Genomic DNA, 16,144 nt, shown 5'->3' with positions numbered 1-16,144 from the left:
CTGCTGTCGAAATTGCAGCCCGTCGATGTTGCTGCGCATGACAGCCGGTACGTTTTTGAATTATAGAAATACCCGCTCTGGCACTGTCGATGTATGCAGCGGCGTGCTGCTCATGTAAAAGCGCTTCTAAATAGCTGCTTCGAATTTTCATTCCTCACGTGCTGTTAATGCGTGTTGGCTAGCAGATACGATAATGCCAATTGCAACTGGTAAAAAATGTTCATGGTCATACTTATCATGCCTTATGTGAAATAGATGATAAACTGCTTAGAAAGGTTTCAAGTAATGATACAATCGAAACCGTAGATAATATTCCGTGGTTCAAAGTATATTTACTGACTAAATGCAGTTTTCACAATGAGAGTTAATTTCACAACATGATTCAGGAACAGTTTAAATGCACAGAAACACTACCACAAAAGTAATACATCTTTGCAGTTCCTCGGTGGGGCACGAATTGATCACTGGCTTGGTGGCTGTCGTCAACAAATTATGTGAGGCATCATTTTAGGAACCTTCCCTCTCGCTGTGCTGTTTTATGTTGCTTTTTTCAAATAAGACCGACACCTTTGTCACTTCGCAGGTCTGTGTTCAGATACGCACGGTCACTGTATTGACACAGTGAAACACTTTACGCCATCTAATGACAATGTCACGGTTGGTCTTCTCAATTAAAAAACGCAAGCGGAACGAACCAAACAGCAAGTTTTTATTTTTCATTGTTGTTTTTTTGTTTTTTCCCCCTGCTTATGAGTTAAAAAACACCGAATAATGTAGTTAATTAAAGGTTTCAAAAAATAATTCTACCAATGATTAAGACTTTGCTTAATATGTTTGTTTGTACTTAGACTTCATTTCATTTCAATTACGCCCTAACTTTCTTTTGATGACGAAAGGAAAAGTGAAATTAAATTACACAATGGAAGTTGGGTCGGATAAGTATGTAGGTGTGGACAGGGCTAATGGTCATTTATCTTACAGGAACAGAATGTCAAAAGACGTGCCTGTCATTGATTATATGTATAGATAATACGCTACAAAATAATTATTGGATGTGTCACTTGGACTCGCAAACCAAATTGTGTTACTGAGGATTGGTTGCGTGTGATGTCGATGGTGAAGTTATTAAGTTGTAACGGCCTCCAAAGAAGCACAAAATACGGCAGCAGAAATTTCGAATTGATCGGATTCATGATGATGCCTCGATAAAATTCGGCGTCGGCGCTCCGCGATAAGGACGTGATTGTACAGTGTGCCCATTGGGGTATATCGTATGGGGTAGTTACTTTCATTCATATGAGTCGTACTAGATTTTGGAAGATCGCGCAGGGTGGATGAGTATCAAAACTGCGCGCTGCGCCGATCGCGCGGACTGGCTGGGATGGAATGCTCCGTGCAACGGTCAGCATTTTACCGTCAACTCGCTGTTAAATGAGAGGCTGCTATTTCGACACCCTCGCTGTTGCTTTAGCAGATTATTTCTGCGAATTTAACGGCCTTCAAAACATTAGACCAACACCTAGCACGAGTGTAAATTTAAAATCCAAACGAATGTCAAAATGACGTGTGTACTGTAAAATCAAAAGTCAATGACAGTCATTCCAAGAGCTTCAGGAACCGTTGATTTAATGAACCGCACTGATGTTAACTCAGCAGTCGTGTGATGATGGAATAACATACTGAATGTTATTTCAAAAGCATCAATAAGATGTTGAGCTAACAGATTTGTACACTTTTGTTTCAACATACTTAAAATGTTCAATTAACAGTCACGACAACTAAAAGAACAGAGAAACGTCAAACAAATTTAACATTCAATGCGACTGTTAAAATGACAGGTCTTTTTTTTCCGTGCAATTAATTTTGTCCAAATTTTCAGGTTCTCAACGGTATATCTTCCTGATTTATATCCAGCCAAAAGGGAACATGTCATTTTCGCAGGACTATCTTCCTCCAGTGTAAGTTGAACTAGATATTAAATATAATTTTATTGAAATGGGCAAGTAACTCCCCCCCCCCCCCCTCATCTTTTTTAAAGAAACTGTAACGTTAATTTCACTATTTTTCTGTGTGTTAAAGAAAGAAGAAGGAAAAAGTGTTTAATCAACATCTTTGAATGATTTAAAAATATGGATATGATGTAATCACTCCACCATTAGAAGGACCAAGGGAAAATATGATACTCAACCATGGGCATTTTTATAGATGAGAACAGTCAAAAAATTTTCAAAGTTTAAAAATTTTTCAACGTTTTTCCATTCCGTTTAAATAAGTTTTCACTGTGAAAGAAATACAAAAGAAAAGGAGAGAAAAACAAAAACAGAAAATAAAACCGAAGAATTATCTGCTTTCCAAGTTTCAATGCATGTTTCATTCTTCAAATTTGGATTTACAGAATTAAACTTTATTAGGTTGTAATTTTAAACGTTTGTTACCAGGCCAAACGATAAGGCGCGGCAGAAATTTTCGACTGCCGAGTTCACAAAAAACCATGCCTACGGAGTGCCGTTTGCTGGTAACTGGTTCCGAATTAACTGGGGATCATTCAACAGATCTTAAGGGGAATTGCCTTTGATCCATATTTTTTACAGTTTTTGTTTTTTGTACAGTGTGAAAAAGTCGAAAGACTGTGTAAATTATTTTAGTACAGAAATGAAAAGAAATAAAGACATCTATACAACCTTCCATGTTTCTTTTCTTGATCAATCGCATTATTTTGCATATTAATTCGTCGCTTGGCTGACATAAGGCCGTAACTACACATTGAGATGAGCCCGGAAAAGCATGGAATTTTATGGCGGACAGGGTTCATTGCAGAGTGTAGTTACGCCCTTATGTCAGGTAGGCGACGAATTAATGATGTGAGAAATACAGTCAAACTGATGTCTGCGATGAAATAAACAGACTTTTATAAATTAAAAAGTACCGCACCTAATTTTTATTAGTGCAAACAATTTCGATAATACATTATCAACTTTATTAGGGCAACGTGATAATGGACCCCAGGACATTGGAGTGTCGTGATTTGCGATGTATCGATTGATATGCCATTTAAACCCACTAGGGGCGATCAACAGGGTATTCGCGGCGAACACCTTAGTAATCGATTCTTTACCACAGCTTCAAATGGGGCAATATCGATAATCGATCATTAATGGCTCGCCATTGACCCAGAAAAGTGACCTGCGCGTTGAAAATCCCTGTTAATGAGCTATTTAATCAGTCTTGTCGAAACCATTAAGTGATGTCTAAATGTCAATGAGTTTTAACCTATAGTATAGCGTGTAATGTCCATAAAGACAAAGCTCGATTCTATACAGATAAATTCAAATATTGTCTGGTATTCCTTTATGATTGTGTGAAATGAACTGCATCATAAAGTTATGCGGAACTGATACTCATCATCTGATTTACTCTAAATATGCCATCCTTTAAAAACCACGTAAGCCTTCAACGCATCACCAAAAATAAGACAAACGGTACCAACACAACACGAGAATAGAGAACGGGAAAGGAGGCGCGTTGATGACGGCGCAGAGATACAACTATTCGTGCTTGATGGATGTCCGTGTAGCATCTGCAAATTGAAGGCGCGATGGCACGATGCGTGAACTCGCATAGCTTGCCCAGAAGAGATAGTTGGTTCAATTTGACCCTACTTGGGATTTTCAAGGGTAGTGGTCAAATAAACTGCCCTGACTCGCAAATTTTTGCTTTTTTTTCAATTCGATGTATGATTCGTTGTGCACGATGTATTTGTAAACCTATATCTGAATCTCGATGCACCTGCCCCATACAACCTGTAAGCCTACGTGTTTATAGCAAGCCTCGGAAAAGTATCTCCCATTTCGTAATTTCGAATGGGACCTCTTTTTGTGTTGAAATAGCTGGTCAACATATTTTTTGATTATTTTAATTTCAATTTTTTTTTTCATTATCATCAAAATACAAGTTTCTCATGAGTTCTCTCATGATAACTTTCAACTCGTAAAAATGATATTTTTCTACAACTTTTGTTAATGGTTTTTTGATAAGTTGCGTCAACTTGCATGTACTGTGGTCCTAAATATTCCGCAGCTTTTACGATTAATGATGTAGATTAGTAGTATGTTACAGTGATGTGGGTGCAAAAAATATATTTACAATTGCGAAGTTAATTCATATAAACTGCATGAACTCATGTTATTGACACGATGAGAGGAACATTATTAGTTCTTTTTGCCACTCTATTTATTTGACAGTTTAACGAACACTTACTAACTGTGATATTCATTTTTATCTCTTCGACGATCTGAGACAAAAATCTCGGACTATGATGACAATTTTCTCATGTTCTTTCCGTCCACATCTCTTAAATACTCACAGTGTTTTCAATATGATCTGGACGATGAGAGAAGTTGTGGATAATATAAATGCTTAATGCATAATTTGATATCATGTTTTCCGCGTGAAGTTACCGCTTAGCAAACATTACTATGAGCAATGATAAATGATTTGGTTTACTTTAGTCAGGGTTTAGTAAAATGTGTGGTATTTCACCAGCGCTCGTCTTTTTGTATGCTTTTTATTTCCAGTGTGTGTATCTCTCAGATGTGGGACGACTAAAAAATGCCGCAGCTCTGAAAAAGCTGATGTTAGAGGAAAAAATAATTCCGGATCTCATAGATGAAGCACCTCTATACGCTGTAACGGTATGACTCAACTCCATTATTAATTGTTTTGCTCCTCTTAGCACAGTATTACTACCTAGTTTTAAAATTTACGAAGGATTCTTTTCGGATAACGTTACTTTTGAAAAATGCTTTTGGATTATTTAGCTGATGCTCGAGTCCCTTTTACGTCTATGCCATGATAAATTAGTACCTTTTTCTGCCTTTAGGTCCAATACAGGGGTCGATCGTTTAGCTTCGGGAATAAAGTGACGGTTTTCGATATTGTAGAAACACCAAAGGTTTTGAACTGGCCACTAAAGAAAGGAGAGAAGTACACGCTTATCATGACAGGTAAATTTTTTCGTAGGATAATTATCACTGCCTTCTAAAATCTGATTACAAAATTGACGTGCTACATCGATTTCCAAAGTGCGAAACCACGTATCTTTGTCAGGGTGTTTCAAAATCTTCGCTCCTTTTCTATTTTTCCTGAGAGGAAAACAGACCGAATTTCAGTTTGAAATTTTCACAGAGGATTTTGCTGATAAAAAAGTAAATTCAAGGAAGTCCTTTAAAAAATTATGTTGATTAGTTTTCCGGAGAAAAAATGAAGTATGATAGGAAATCTGGATCGTCGCAAATGAAGATACGTGGTTTCGTTTATTGGTAATCGGTATTCTAAAATAACATTTTCAACATCAATTTGAAAAAGTTGCGGGGGAATGTACTTTTACGCTTCGAGAGAAAAAAATTACACGGAAAAAACGAGTTTAGGGTTGGGATCTGCGTGGAAGCGTCCTAGCCCTACCCCCCGCGTAGCTAAGAGTGCTTTACACAAGATCCATCCATATAGGTCAGTCATTGCGCAGATTTCCCCGCTCGGGGTAAGCCCCTTTCCATTGGCTCGTGACGTCAGCATTACTGCCGCGAAAACCAGAAAAGTCGGAAACAATGCTTTTCTTATGGGAGAGAGCAAATTTTTCTTAATGAATCATTTAAATTTCTTACTTTTAAATCCTTTGAAACTTTCTGTGTGTCGAAAAGAACGTTTAGACATTAGCATTCAGGGTTTCGATTTTGCCGAATTTGTGTTCTTTCATTTTTACAGTTTACTCTGCATCAGCCATTTTTACACGCGAATCTATACCACTAGATGGCTTGTTACATCGCTGACTTCAAAAATCATTTAAAAATATAAAAACGCAAATTCAGCTGAATTGAAACCCTTGACGCTAATTTCTAAACGTTCCTTTCGACACTCAGAAAGCTTCAAAGAATTTAAAAGTAAGAAATTTAAATGATTCATTAAGAAAAATTTGTTCTCTCCCATAAGAAAAGCATTGTTTCCGACATTTCTGGTTTTCGCGGCAGTAATGCTGACGTCATGCGCAGAAGATTCTCATTTGGGTTTCGGGAATGACTGACCTATATGGATGGATCTTGGCTTTACCTAAGGATCATAGGGACAGGCCCCGTGCGGGTTTAAGCTGGGCCCCTCCCTGCTTCAGGGCCCTGTCACAGCATAGACAGCAGATCACTGCCAGTGGGGCGATTATTGAAATGATATCGACTGTATGTCGCCTCGCCGCTTTGTCGTGTCGCGCCATCGACTGAGTGGCTCTTGGTCGATGGCGCGATACGACAAAGCGGCGACATAGAGTCGATATCATTTCAATAATCGCCCCGCTGAGGTCTCGCGCCTGCAATCTGTAGGGACGTGACGTCACATACATCTCAATACCCTACATCTAGGTAGGGCTCAACCCTAAGATGGTTTTCCGTGTTATATTTGTGAGGCATGGTTTTATAATCTCATCAAAACCATTTTCAAGTACAAATTTCTGATTACAAAAAAACTGACCGGTGCACTCTCCGGTGCGGCGTTGCTTTGTAATTTCTTCGTTTCATTTTGTTTTGTTTTCAGCTTAGAGTCCTTGAGTTTTCCTATGTTATTCTATACTTTATACATGTTGTAAGGCTGCCGTGGTGCTACAATTTGCATGATGGCTACCGTAGTGAAAATTTATAACTTTTCATTCTGTAGGCTTAGATGTGCCCACCCGACAGGATCCCAGGTATCGGGAGTATCTCCATTGGCTGGTGGTAAATATACCGGATCAAAATCTCCGAAAGGGAGATCATTTTGGGGAATATGAAGGAACAGTTTATGATTACCAACAAGGTAAGTCTTAATCACATGCTTCATATAACCCCATAGAACCAATAAGGGACAATCGCTTGCTTTGAAAATTGTCTATTTTGTTGTTTTGATACTTCGGTTTCATTCAACATGCGGGATTAAATCTATGTTTGAACGACTCTAAGCAGCCACTAATAGCAAATTAAGAAATTGATTAGTTTTAGCCAGTTGGTTCCTTTTTTCAAATCAATTACCATACATCTTGTACACTAAGAGTAAAGGCGGCACCATTCATTGCCCTATTATTTAATGGTAGACACTAGGGCGAGTCAAAAAACATCGACTTTCGAATTTCAAAAACGTATAGGGGGGAAAAGTTGCGCCTAGGCATCAACCTAAAGTGTGCCAAAGCGTTCCTCGAAAAAAAAATTTCTTGGGGTGCCTCTCCTGCAGTTTGTGTCAAAAAATCACGTGATTCATGCTGTTTTTCCCGATTTCATCGCACTATTTAAGCATAATAAAGATTCGCTAGAGCCCTGAATTTTGGAGCATTAACTCACTACTAGTAGTCATTTAAGGTGTACTAATTAATTTTTAAATCAACATATTTTTTGTGCCCCCCACATGCCCTTAAAAATGCAAAAAACGCGATTGCGGCCGAATGCGCTTCGCGTATTTCAACGATTTTATCGATTTTTTTAGGTGACTTGGCATCCACGCAAAAAGTCAATTTTCGGTTTTTAGGAACTATTTATATAGATGATAAGGGAAAAATATTAGTTTTTTAAATGCGGGCGGTTTTTCCCCGCTTTGCGAGCTCACAGTTAGGCCGTATCACTCGATTTGGCCGAAATCACATCGATTTTCGCTATTTTTTTGCACGACTTGGCAAGCATGTAAAAAATCGGACATTCACTTTTCGTAGACTCTTTTCATAGTAGAATAAGAGGATATAATAATTATTTTGCTGGGGTATGTTTTTGTACCTCTGCGGAGCCCTTAACAAGCCAGAAAAACACGATTTTTAGCGACTTTTCAGCTATTTTTGACGATGTTTTTCAGGGACTTGACAACCGCGCAAAAATTTGACCCTTCAATTTTCAGGGACTCTTTTCATGGCAGACTAAGATCCTGTATAACGTTTTTTGTTTAGGTCCTTTTTTGTACCTCCTCAGAGGCAAGAAAAAGATGACTCGTGACTCCCATTCATCACTTTAAAAATCTTAAATATTTCAACTCTTTTTTTACGTATAGCTAACTTTTATTGCTTATTAAATGTTTATTTATCAAAAGACTTCTTACTTTATCATTATTAATTTTAATTTAAATCAGGTAAAGTAACAAATTAAACCTGCAATGAATTAAATATTTAGATACAATACTTAAATAAAACTAATAATAATAATGAATAATATTTAATAAATAATAAATTAAATCACTAAAATTTAATAATGAAATATTTTTATGAACTTTCGTATCAATTACAGCTCAAATACGTAAAAAAGAGTTAAAATATTTAAGGTTTTTATAGTGATGAATGGGTGTCACGAGTCATCTTTTTCTTGCCTCTGAGGAGGTACAAAAAAGGACCTAAACAAAAAACGTTTTACGGGATCTTAGTTTGCCATGAAAAGAGTCCCTGAAAATTGAAGGGTCAAATTTTTGCGCGGTTGTCAGGTCCCTGAAAAACATCGTCAAAAATAGCTGAAAAGTCGCTAAAAATCGTGTTTTTCTGGCTTGTTAAGGGCTCCGCAGAGGTACAAAAACATACCCCAGCAAAATAATTATTATATCCTCTTATTCTACTATGAAAAGAGTCTACGAAAAGTGAATGTCCGATTTTTTACATGCTTGCCAAGTCGTGCAAAAAAATAGCGAAAATCGATGTGATTTCGGCCAAATCGAGTGATACGGCCTAACTGTGAGCTCGCAAAGCGGGGAAAAACCGCCCGCATTTAAAAAACTAATATTTTTCCCTTATCATCTATATAAATAGTTCCTAAAAACCGAAAATTGACTTTTTGCGTGGATGCCAAGTCACCTAAAAAAATCGATAAAATCGTTGAAATACGCGAAGCGCATTCGGCCGCAATCGCGTTTTTTGCATTTTTAAGGGCATGTGGGGGGCACAAAAAATATGTTGATTTAAAAATTAATTAGTACACCTTAAATGACTACTAGTAGTGAGTTAATGCTCCAAAATTCAGGGCTCTAGCGAATCTTTATTATGCTTAAATAGTGCGATGAAATCGGGAAAAACAGCATGAATCACGTGATTTTTTGACACAAACTGCAGGAGAGGCACCCCAAGAAATTTTTTTTTCGAGGAACGCTTTGGCACACTTTAGGTTGATGCCTAGGCGCAACTTTTCCCCCCTATACGTTTTTGAAATTCGAAAGTCGATGTTTTTTGACTCGCCCTAGTAGACACACCCCCCCCCCCCCCCCCCCTCGAACAGTCCAAAAATGTGTTTTATCACTAATGTTTCCAAGTTGCTATAATTTCTGCACAAATTTATTTCAATTTTTTTCATATGTTGTTCCGTTAATTGGTAAACCGTTGACACGACTTTACCTTCAAAATTTTCAAAATTACAAAGCCTCTCAAAATATGTCGCTAATATTTTGTGAATGTAAAAAAATATACGTGTGTTTCAGCTGATTAAATTAATCCATGCTCGTTTGCTTGATATCTCTTTCTTCCTTCCAGGTGTTCATCGTGTCGTTTACTTAGTATTCCAACAAAATGGAACGTTACATCTAAAAGATGATCACCATCATACAGGGTACGTATAAGTTAAAAATTATGTATTTTATTTGCAGAGTAAAAAGCAAACATTTTATATTTCCAGATACCAGACGTTTTTAAAAAGCTAGTGCTTAATTGAATTAAATTATGCTTTCATAAAAAGGCTGTGATCCAAAAATCTGATATTGGAGGAAAACATTAAAAAAATGGTTCTTCATAACTGCCCTTCACGGAAGTCTTCAGCAATTTCTTCTCATTATTTGGAAAATCAATTTTTTCCTATGACGAATCGAACGAAATTTCTCTTAAGTATTGAAGAAAGAAACTTAACTGCAAAAAATATTGTTGATAGCTGTTTCAACGCGCCGCCATTTATTGGCAGCCTGCGTTCACACCAGCTTACTAAGACTTTCGTATTGAATTTTTAATACTTATTTTTATTACTTTTGTTTTTAGTTTCATGAAAGTTAAAAGAGAGAATTTTTCCACACGACATTTTGTGAATGAGTACAATCTAGGAGCACCATTTGCAATCAATTGGGCAGAGGTGCACGAAAGTTGTGATATCGTCACTCCTCCGGACCCAGCGATAAATGATGAAGAAGATGAAGACAGTTCGTGAAAAGGTACCTCTCAACAAAATGCAAGGATAGAAAAGTTGGATTGAGAAAGAAATAAATGAAAAAAATAAACATAAGAACAATTTTATATCTCAAATCATCAAAATGAAATAGGGTGTCTTAACATGAATTTTAAAGGTTTTAAATGAATTGAACAAGTTTTAGGAGAGAACACAAATTTGTCCGCATTGCAGATCGGTTTGAACTTGATTCTTTAACGGGTGGGTACAAAAGCCACTTAAGTCAAGTCATTTCAGTTGCAAATAAACATGGAAAAATAATAAAATGAAAGAATGGGGGAAAACAAGGCTAAATGATTAAAATACTAAAAAGACAGGACGCTTCGAGCTGTCACATGGCCATCACTATACCTCGGTTTCAACAATTATCGAGTGTTAAGGGTTAACCCGAGGAACATCTTCAGAGATGTATTGGAGATGATCGTAGTCAAAGATAGGGACATGGGACAAGCCGCGCAACTGTCGATCAGAGGTGGAAAGGTCAAGGGCTCCATATCGTCAATTTTTTTAGAAATAAAAATTGGCCTCAGGAAATGCGCATTAAATATCTGTTCGAATTTTCAAATGTGTAAGAGCAGAGGTTGCCTACCCACCTTGTTTAATGTCGTTGATAAATAGGTGGCCACTATTTCGCCTCGGATGGTCCGTCTACCAAATTTCAGTAGTTGCGATTGGGTGATAACAACTGGGATTAGGTCAAGACTCAATTTTTATTAATTTTGATTGTTCTTACACCCGAGACAGCTCAAAACGTCCTGCTTTTCTCGTGGTTCAATATTTTAGCCTTTGTTGTACTCATTTTTTTTTTATTTTTCATTCTCTCGTATTCCTGTTCATATTTCCGAGCTGTATGTAACTGTGCATCATCGTTGTAAATGAATGAGTGAGCAAAATGTTAGTAAAATAAATTAATAGACACGTATACTATACTTTTTTCATGCATGAACGATAAAATCCTAAGAGGCCGTGAGGCTAACAATAAGAAATCAATTTTTAGGAAAAGAAAATCCTCTAACGCAACGAGAGATCAAATGACGATTTTTGATAAGCAGACAGCAACAGGAAAAAATCAGTCAAAAGCTTCTGAATATTAAGAATATTTTTCATTTTTTCGGCAGGATTTTAAGTTATTTTCTCAAGTGGCATCTTTGAGATCATTGTTTGTTTATAATCTGTCACTGGTTCGGTATTGCCTTACATTCTTAGTATCCTTCTTAACATACCTCCATCAGAATGATTAGTATCTTACAAATATCAAGATGAAGATGAACAAGTTTACGTAATGTGCCAAATTTCCAATAAAAAACTTATTTAACCCTTTTACTCCTATTAAAATGAAATACGTTCCAAGTATTGTTAGTTCGGCATCTAAATAAGCTGCTAGAAACAAAACGACGCATCATGTATAGTTAAATAGTGATAAAAATGTATTTGCTTTATCGCCTCGGCTTAAAGCTAAAGTGGTAAAATAGTGCCGGGTCAACATTATTTTGCGGGAAAAACAAGGCCAAAAAGTTTACATATTTCAATTAGAATCACACATTTTGAACTCTATTGATTCAATGCAATGTTCCAATGCAAACTGCCGAGCTGAACACCCCCTCCCCCTTAGTCTTGTGCTGGTACTCATTAGAGCTCACAATTTTTGATGCTGATGGAAATTTTTGAACTTTTCGGCCTTGTTCTCCCGCAAAATAGAGTGGATCGAGCACTATTTTACCACCATGTTACATACAGTTCGGGCCACTGTTCTAGTGCCGACACCACCCCCTCCTTAAAACTAAATATAAATTTAAATGAGAAAATATTTAACAATCATCATGACTTGCATACAATCCTAAGAAATTATGAATAAACGAGGAGGAGCCTATAAAGAGACCTTCTCTCGAAATAAACCTTCTGGACGCATATTATAGGCGCCGCGTTTGTAAGCGTCCTTGAATGCCTGGCGTAATTTTACTCCCTTGGGTATGCTATGAAAGCGATCTTACTTGAACTGCGCCGCACCTCTCTAAAATCAAAATTTTGTAGTAGTAATAATATGTAATTGCTGTGTTAATAAAGAGAAATGCACTAATCGTTTCCTTCATTATTGGCCTCTGATCCGCATTCTCTCACTATCCTCCTTTTTTCTCGCCTCTTTTCCCTTTTTTCTCTTTTATTTCCCCCTTTTCCCTCGTCTTTTCACTTTTTGCCCTTCTTTTTTTTCGTTTTCACCCTTCCTTTTTTCCTTATGTCTTTTCTTGCCGCCCCCCCCCCTTCTGTCAACGGGCTACCGCTCTACTCGTCCATAGGACGTCACACGGCCCTGACTAACTTTCCTCTAGATTCTCCCTAGTGCCATCATTTGTTACATCAGAAATACCTCAAAATTTCTATGAAAACATTTTCAGTAAAAAATATATACTCGACGATTTTTGCATGGATGTTATCATTGGCAGGGTGCTGTTTCATACCGCGCGTCCAACTCATCTACATTCGCATGGAAGTCAGTTAATTCGTGAGGTTTACGTATGGTTTGAACCTGGAGCTCAATCCATCACTATCTACAGGGAAATTGGTCAAATTGAACGGGTAAGGATTGATTTGAACCAGGAAGAAGTTAGCTGCGATCGGTTCACCCAGTCGATACTTTGCCGCGAATGGTTTGAACTCGAAAAACCCTCGCATGTAGCCGATTATCCTGCAACATTATGAACGTAAGAGGATTTGATATTTCAGACATTATGACGCACACAAATTTATAAGAGACTAAGGAGGAGATACAGGTAGAAAAGTGGGCGGGTATGAACATATTCGTTTGAATAGTTGCACAACCGCATGGAAATCACAAGAGGAATACTACAATATCAGAATCAGATGAGCTTACCTCTTTGGTCGATATTCATCCTCTTCAAACTTAAGTGGCACATCTTTTAAAGCTTGTTTGAACACAAGAAAGAAGAGTCGATGTGGGCCTAAAAAAATAAAGTCATAAATTGAGAATCATGATGAGTGATTAGGAAGTCTATCTTAGGACTGAAAGTTGCACAAGAATAATTTGCCGGGATAATAACATCCATCCACGACGGATACTGCTATGACGGTTACGGTTGGTACTTGGTTGCATATCTCGCAAATTGTAGTCAAGCTTTCGGCGAATAGAATAATACGCTGACTGTCGAGTACTGACCATTTTCAACCGTTTCAGACTTTTAGAGTGAAATGGAAATGAAGTGTTTGCTTAAAATTTACGCGTTTACATTAAGCACTAACAGCTCACACGCCTTTATTTGATATTGAATTTTCTCACCGTATTCGTAGAATGGTATGAGCCCTACGTATTCTGATAAGTGATACCCAGTTTTAATATCATTCCCGCGTATATTGGCAACAATCCAGTGCTGGCACTCTTTGTCATCAGGATGCTCGTAAGTAGGAACATCTGGGCCTGAATAATGTATGAAGAAAGAATGAAGATTACTTCAGCTGTAAGGAGGGAAAAATGTAAGGAAAATAAAAGAAAAATTGAAAATAAAAGAAAAATTGAAAATATCAGAAGACATTTAATAAATAAATAGGAATATTCTTCGACCAATCTCGATTAAAGTAGACCAAAATGATAGTCCGTATGTGATCAGATGTGCCAAAAGGGACCTTATCTTCTGGGAGAGAGCTTTCCGCAATAGAGCATTTAAGGAACGAATTCGGGTTCTTGGCGAGACGCGCGCTCTAAGAAGCTGAAAATTTAAGAATTTTTGTCTTGGAACTTCTGGACGTCATATCATCCTCAACTTTTGAAACTTCACGGTCAAAATAAGCTTCGAAATATTCAGATTTTCTTATAATCTTCACAGTGGCGCCGATGATTCAAATTCGAATTTTTGGAAGGGAGATAAGATCCTTTTCAAAAGATCAGGTCGCATATGAGAAAATGATCCTTTTCAAAACGTTTTCATTACCAAATATTTCTCCAAATTCCAACATATTTTTCTCTATTTTTGTGAGTTGTTTAGATGTTCTTCGTGCCGTTTTTGTACTCTGACTATCATATGATCCTAACTCCAACCAGAATATTTTTAGAAAATTGTCGCGTTACGCATCTGTCACCTTGCTCTTTCCCTTTTCTCCTGAGCCAACATTAGGTTATTTATGAACGAAAAAGTTCTGTGAGCATGCCGCATTAAAAGTTGTGCGCTTATAGTTTAGCATATAATTTACGTAAATATCGTGCGGAGCGAAACACATTGGCTATACGAACCAAACAGTCCAACATAAGCTTATCTGGTTCAAAAAACCGAGCTTCCAATCAAGTAAACCAACCACATAAGTTAAAAAAAACTGTTAAACTTAGGTTCAACCGGGACATGCTTCATATTGACAGAAAAAGGCGGATTTCCGCGAGTGGATTTGGTTGATTTTTCCGACCAAATGCTAATGAAGAACGTTTTTTTTTTTTTTTTTTTTTTTTTTTTTTTTTTTTTTTTTTTTTATACCCAATCCATCAGCCTGTTAATCTCATTAGCAACCGGTGTCTAAACCTAATCCAGAATTTGTATCCTTCTTTAGTGTATTATTCCGAAGGAAATACACAATTTTTAAAATTATAGATACTCGACTCTGATTGGTCCACATTCCAACGGCGATACAACATCTATCCAAACAATTACCCGATTCCAGTTGCGAAAATTTGCTTAAAGTTTTCAATTCGGTGAACTTGACCTTCAACTCACAAAAAAAGTTCAGTGCTGTCAACTGAACCGGTAGCTCGTTCGACTCAGTCCTCTGAACTGAAAAACGCCCACTGGACTATTTTGTTCGTGTACCCGAAGTGTTTTTCTCCGTGTAATTGATATAAAGGGAGACACAACACAAGTGTACTAATTGAAAACTTACCTATTAACATAAGTGTGTACAAAGAGTCTTTTTCGGCTGGCCAGTTCACGTGAGTTGGCTCATTTTTCATGTCTACATCAGTCAAATTATTACCAAAATCTACAATTTTTTCCCCGTATGCTACCTGTGAAATGTAAAGTATTTGGTGAAAAAACACCGGAAGGATGACTTATGTAGATTTAGGTATTCACAATGAGGATAAACTAATGGTTCCGGAAAGTGGTCAAAGTGAGAAATGTATTGCCAAAGATTTAAATTCCCTTTTCAGGATAATTTCATATGAATATGTTGATTTGAAAGAAAGGAATTTTGAGATATTAAATTAAAACGATGTCCTTGTTTTCAACACTATTCAGTATGAGGTAATTTATAAACATTGAGGAGGAAGGGAGAGCAAAGCTAAAAAATCAGTAGCTAGGTGAAAACTTTGTACTCATGCAATTCATATACCTGTGACATTCGCGCAGTGACTCAAACAGGTCATGTATATGCCGTATACAATACATTTTCTTTTTATCTTGTACTGAAGAACTCGATGCTCTACTCTGTGCAGGAAAATTCCTGTTGTTATTAATTTCTGACGGAGACACATGTTTCTCATGATCTCATTTAGCGAATAATAACTCGGAATAGGTACGAAAAACTTTCATATCCCAATGATTATCTCAACAAATATGAATTCAGAGTTCTTAATCTTACCTCTACAGCATGTTCTGGTGCCTTTTCAATCATTTGAGGGACTAAACCGTGTCGTATCATTGCTACCCTAATTTCCTCTGGCGTTCTCTTCGGTATTTTTATTGCCATTGGTACTCCCCAAATAAAATTGATAACATTACAAAAATACTCAAACTATTGTATAATTTTATCAAGTAATCAATTTCTAACAGCATTTTTGAGCTCTCAATTCACGAATAAACCCTCACTTAATTTTTTATAAATATATTTTCATTGAGACATGTCACAAATAAATTTTCGGTGATAAATGCAGCGTTTAAGAAACTGTCATATCTTATTGATTAAGTCCATTCCACGTATGATCCCTGGAGTAATAAAAATGAAACTGACGAAAATGAATTAGGCCTACG

General features: G+C 37.0%; 4 protein-coding genes across 4 annotated transcripts in view; 3 read left to right on the top strand and 1 right to left on the bottom strand.

Annotated features, from left to right (window-relative positions):
• The window catches only part of LOC109033079 (protein D2), a 102,855-nt gene that overhangs the window by 74,038 nt on the left and 12,673 nt on the right, over positions 1 to 16,144 (top strand). The gene's annotated exons all lie outside the window — the stretch shown is intronic.
• On the top strand, positions 1,880 to 2,685 carry LOC140223805 (protein D2-like; the record flags this gene model as incomplete). Its single annotated transcript, XM_072298836.1, is given in 2 exon segments — positions 1,880 to 1,958; positions 2,439 to 2,685. Coding segments are annotated over 2 exon segments (200 nt in total), but the record flags the coding sequence as incomplete, so codon positions are not given.
• Positions 4,403 to 11,103, top strand: LOC109033074 (protein D3). The gene is made up of 5 exons (XM_019045503.2): positions 4,403 to 4,691; positions 4,880 to 5,003; positions 6,697 to 6,834; positions 9,503 to 9,578; positions 9,998 to 11,103. The coding sequence occupies exons 1-5, from the start codon at positions 4,524 to 4,526 to the stop codon at positions 10,161 to 10,163; spliced, it is 672 nt and encodes a 223-aa protein (XP_018901048.2). The 5' UTR covers positions 4,403 to 4,523; the 3' UTR covers positions 10,164 to 11,103.
• Positions 10,232 to 15,989, bottom strand: LOC109033073 (protein D1). Its single transcript, XM_019045501.2, has 5 exons — positions 15,756 to 15,989; positions 15,057 to 15,180; positions 13,474 to 13,611; positions 13,051 to 13,138; positions 10,232 to 12,864 (listed from the first exon to the last, which is right to left on the bottom strand). The coding sequence occupies exons 1-5, from the start codon at positions 15,861 to 15,863 to the stop codon at positions 12,675 to 12,677; spliced, it is 648 nt and encodes a 215-aa protein (XP_018901046.2). The 5' UTR covers positions 15,864 to 15,989; the 3' UTR covers positions 10,232 to 12,674.

Source organism: Bemisia tabaci, chromosome 3 (genome assembly GCF_918797505.1).
Source record: "Bemisia tabaci chromosome 3, PGI_BMITA_v3".
Taxonomy (NCBI): Eukaryota; Metazoa; Arthropoda; class Insecta; order Hemiptera; family Aleyrodidae; genus Bemisia; species Bemisia tabaci.
This window is presented reverse-complemented; position numbering and strand designations above follow the sequence as displayed.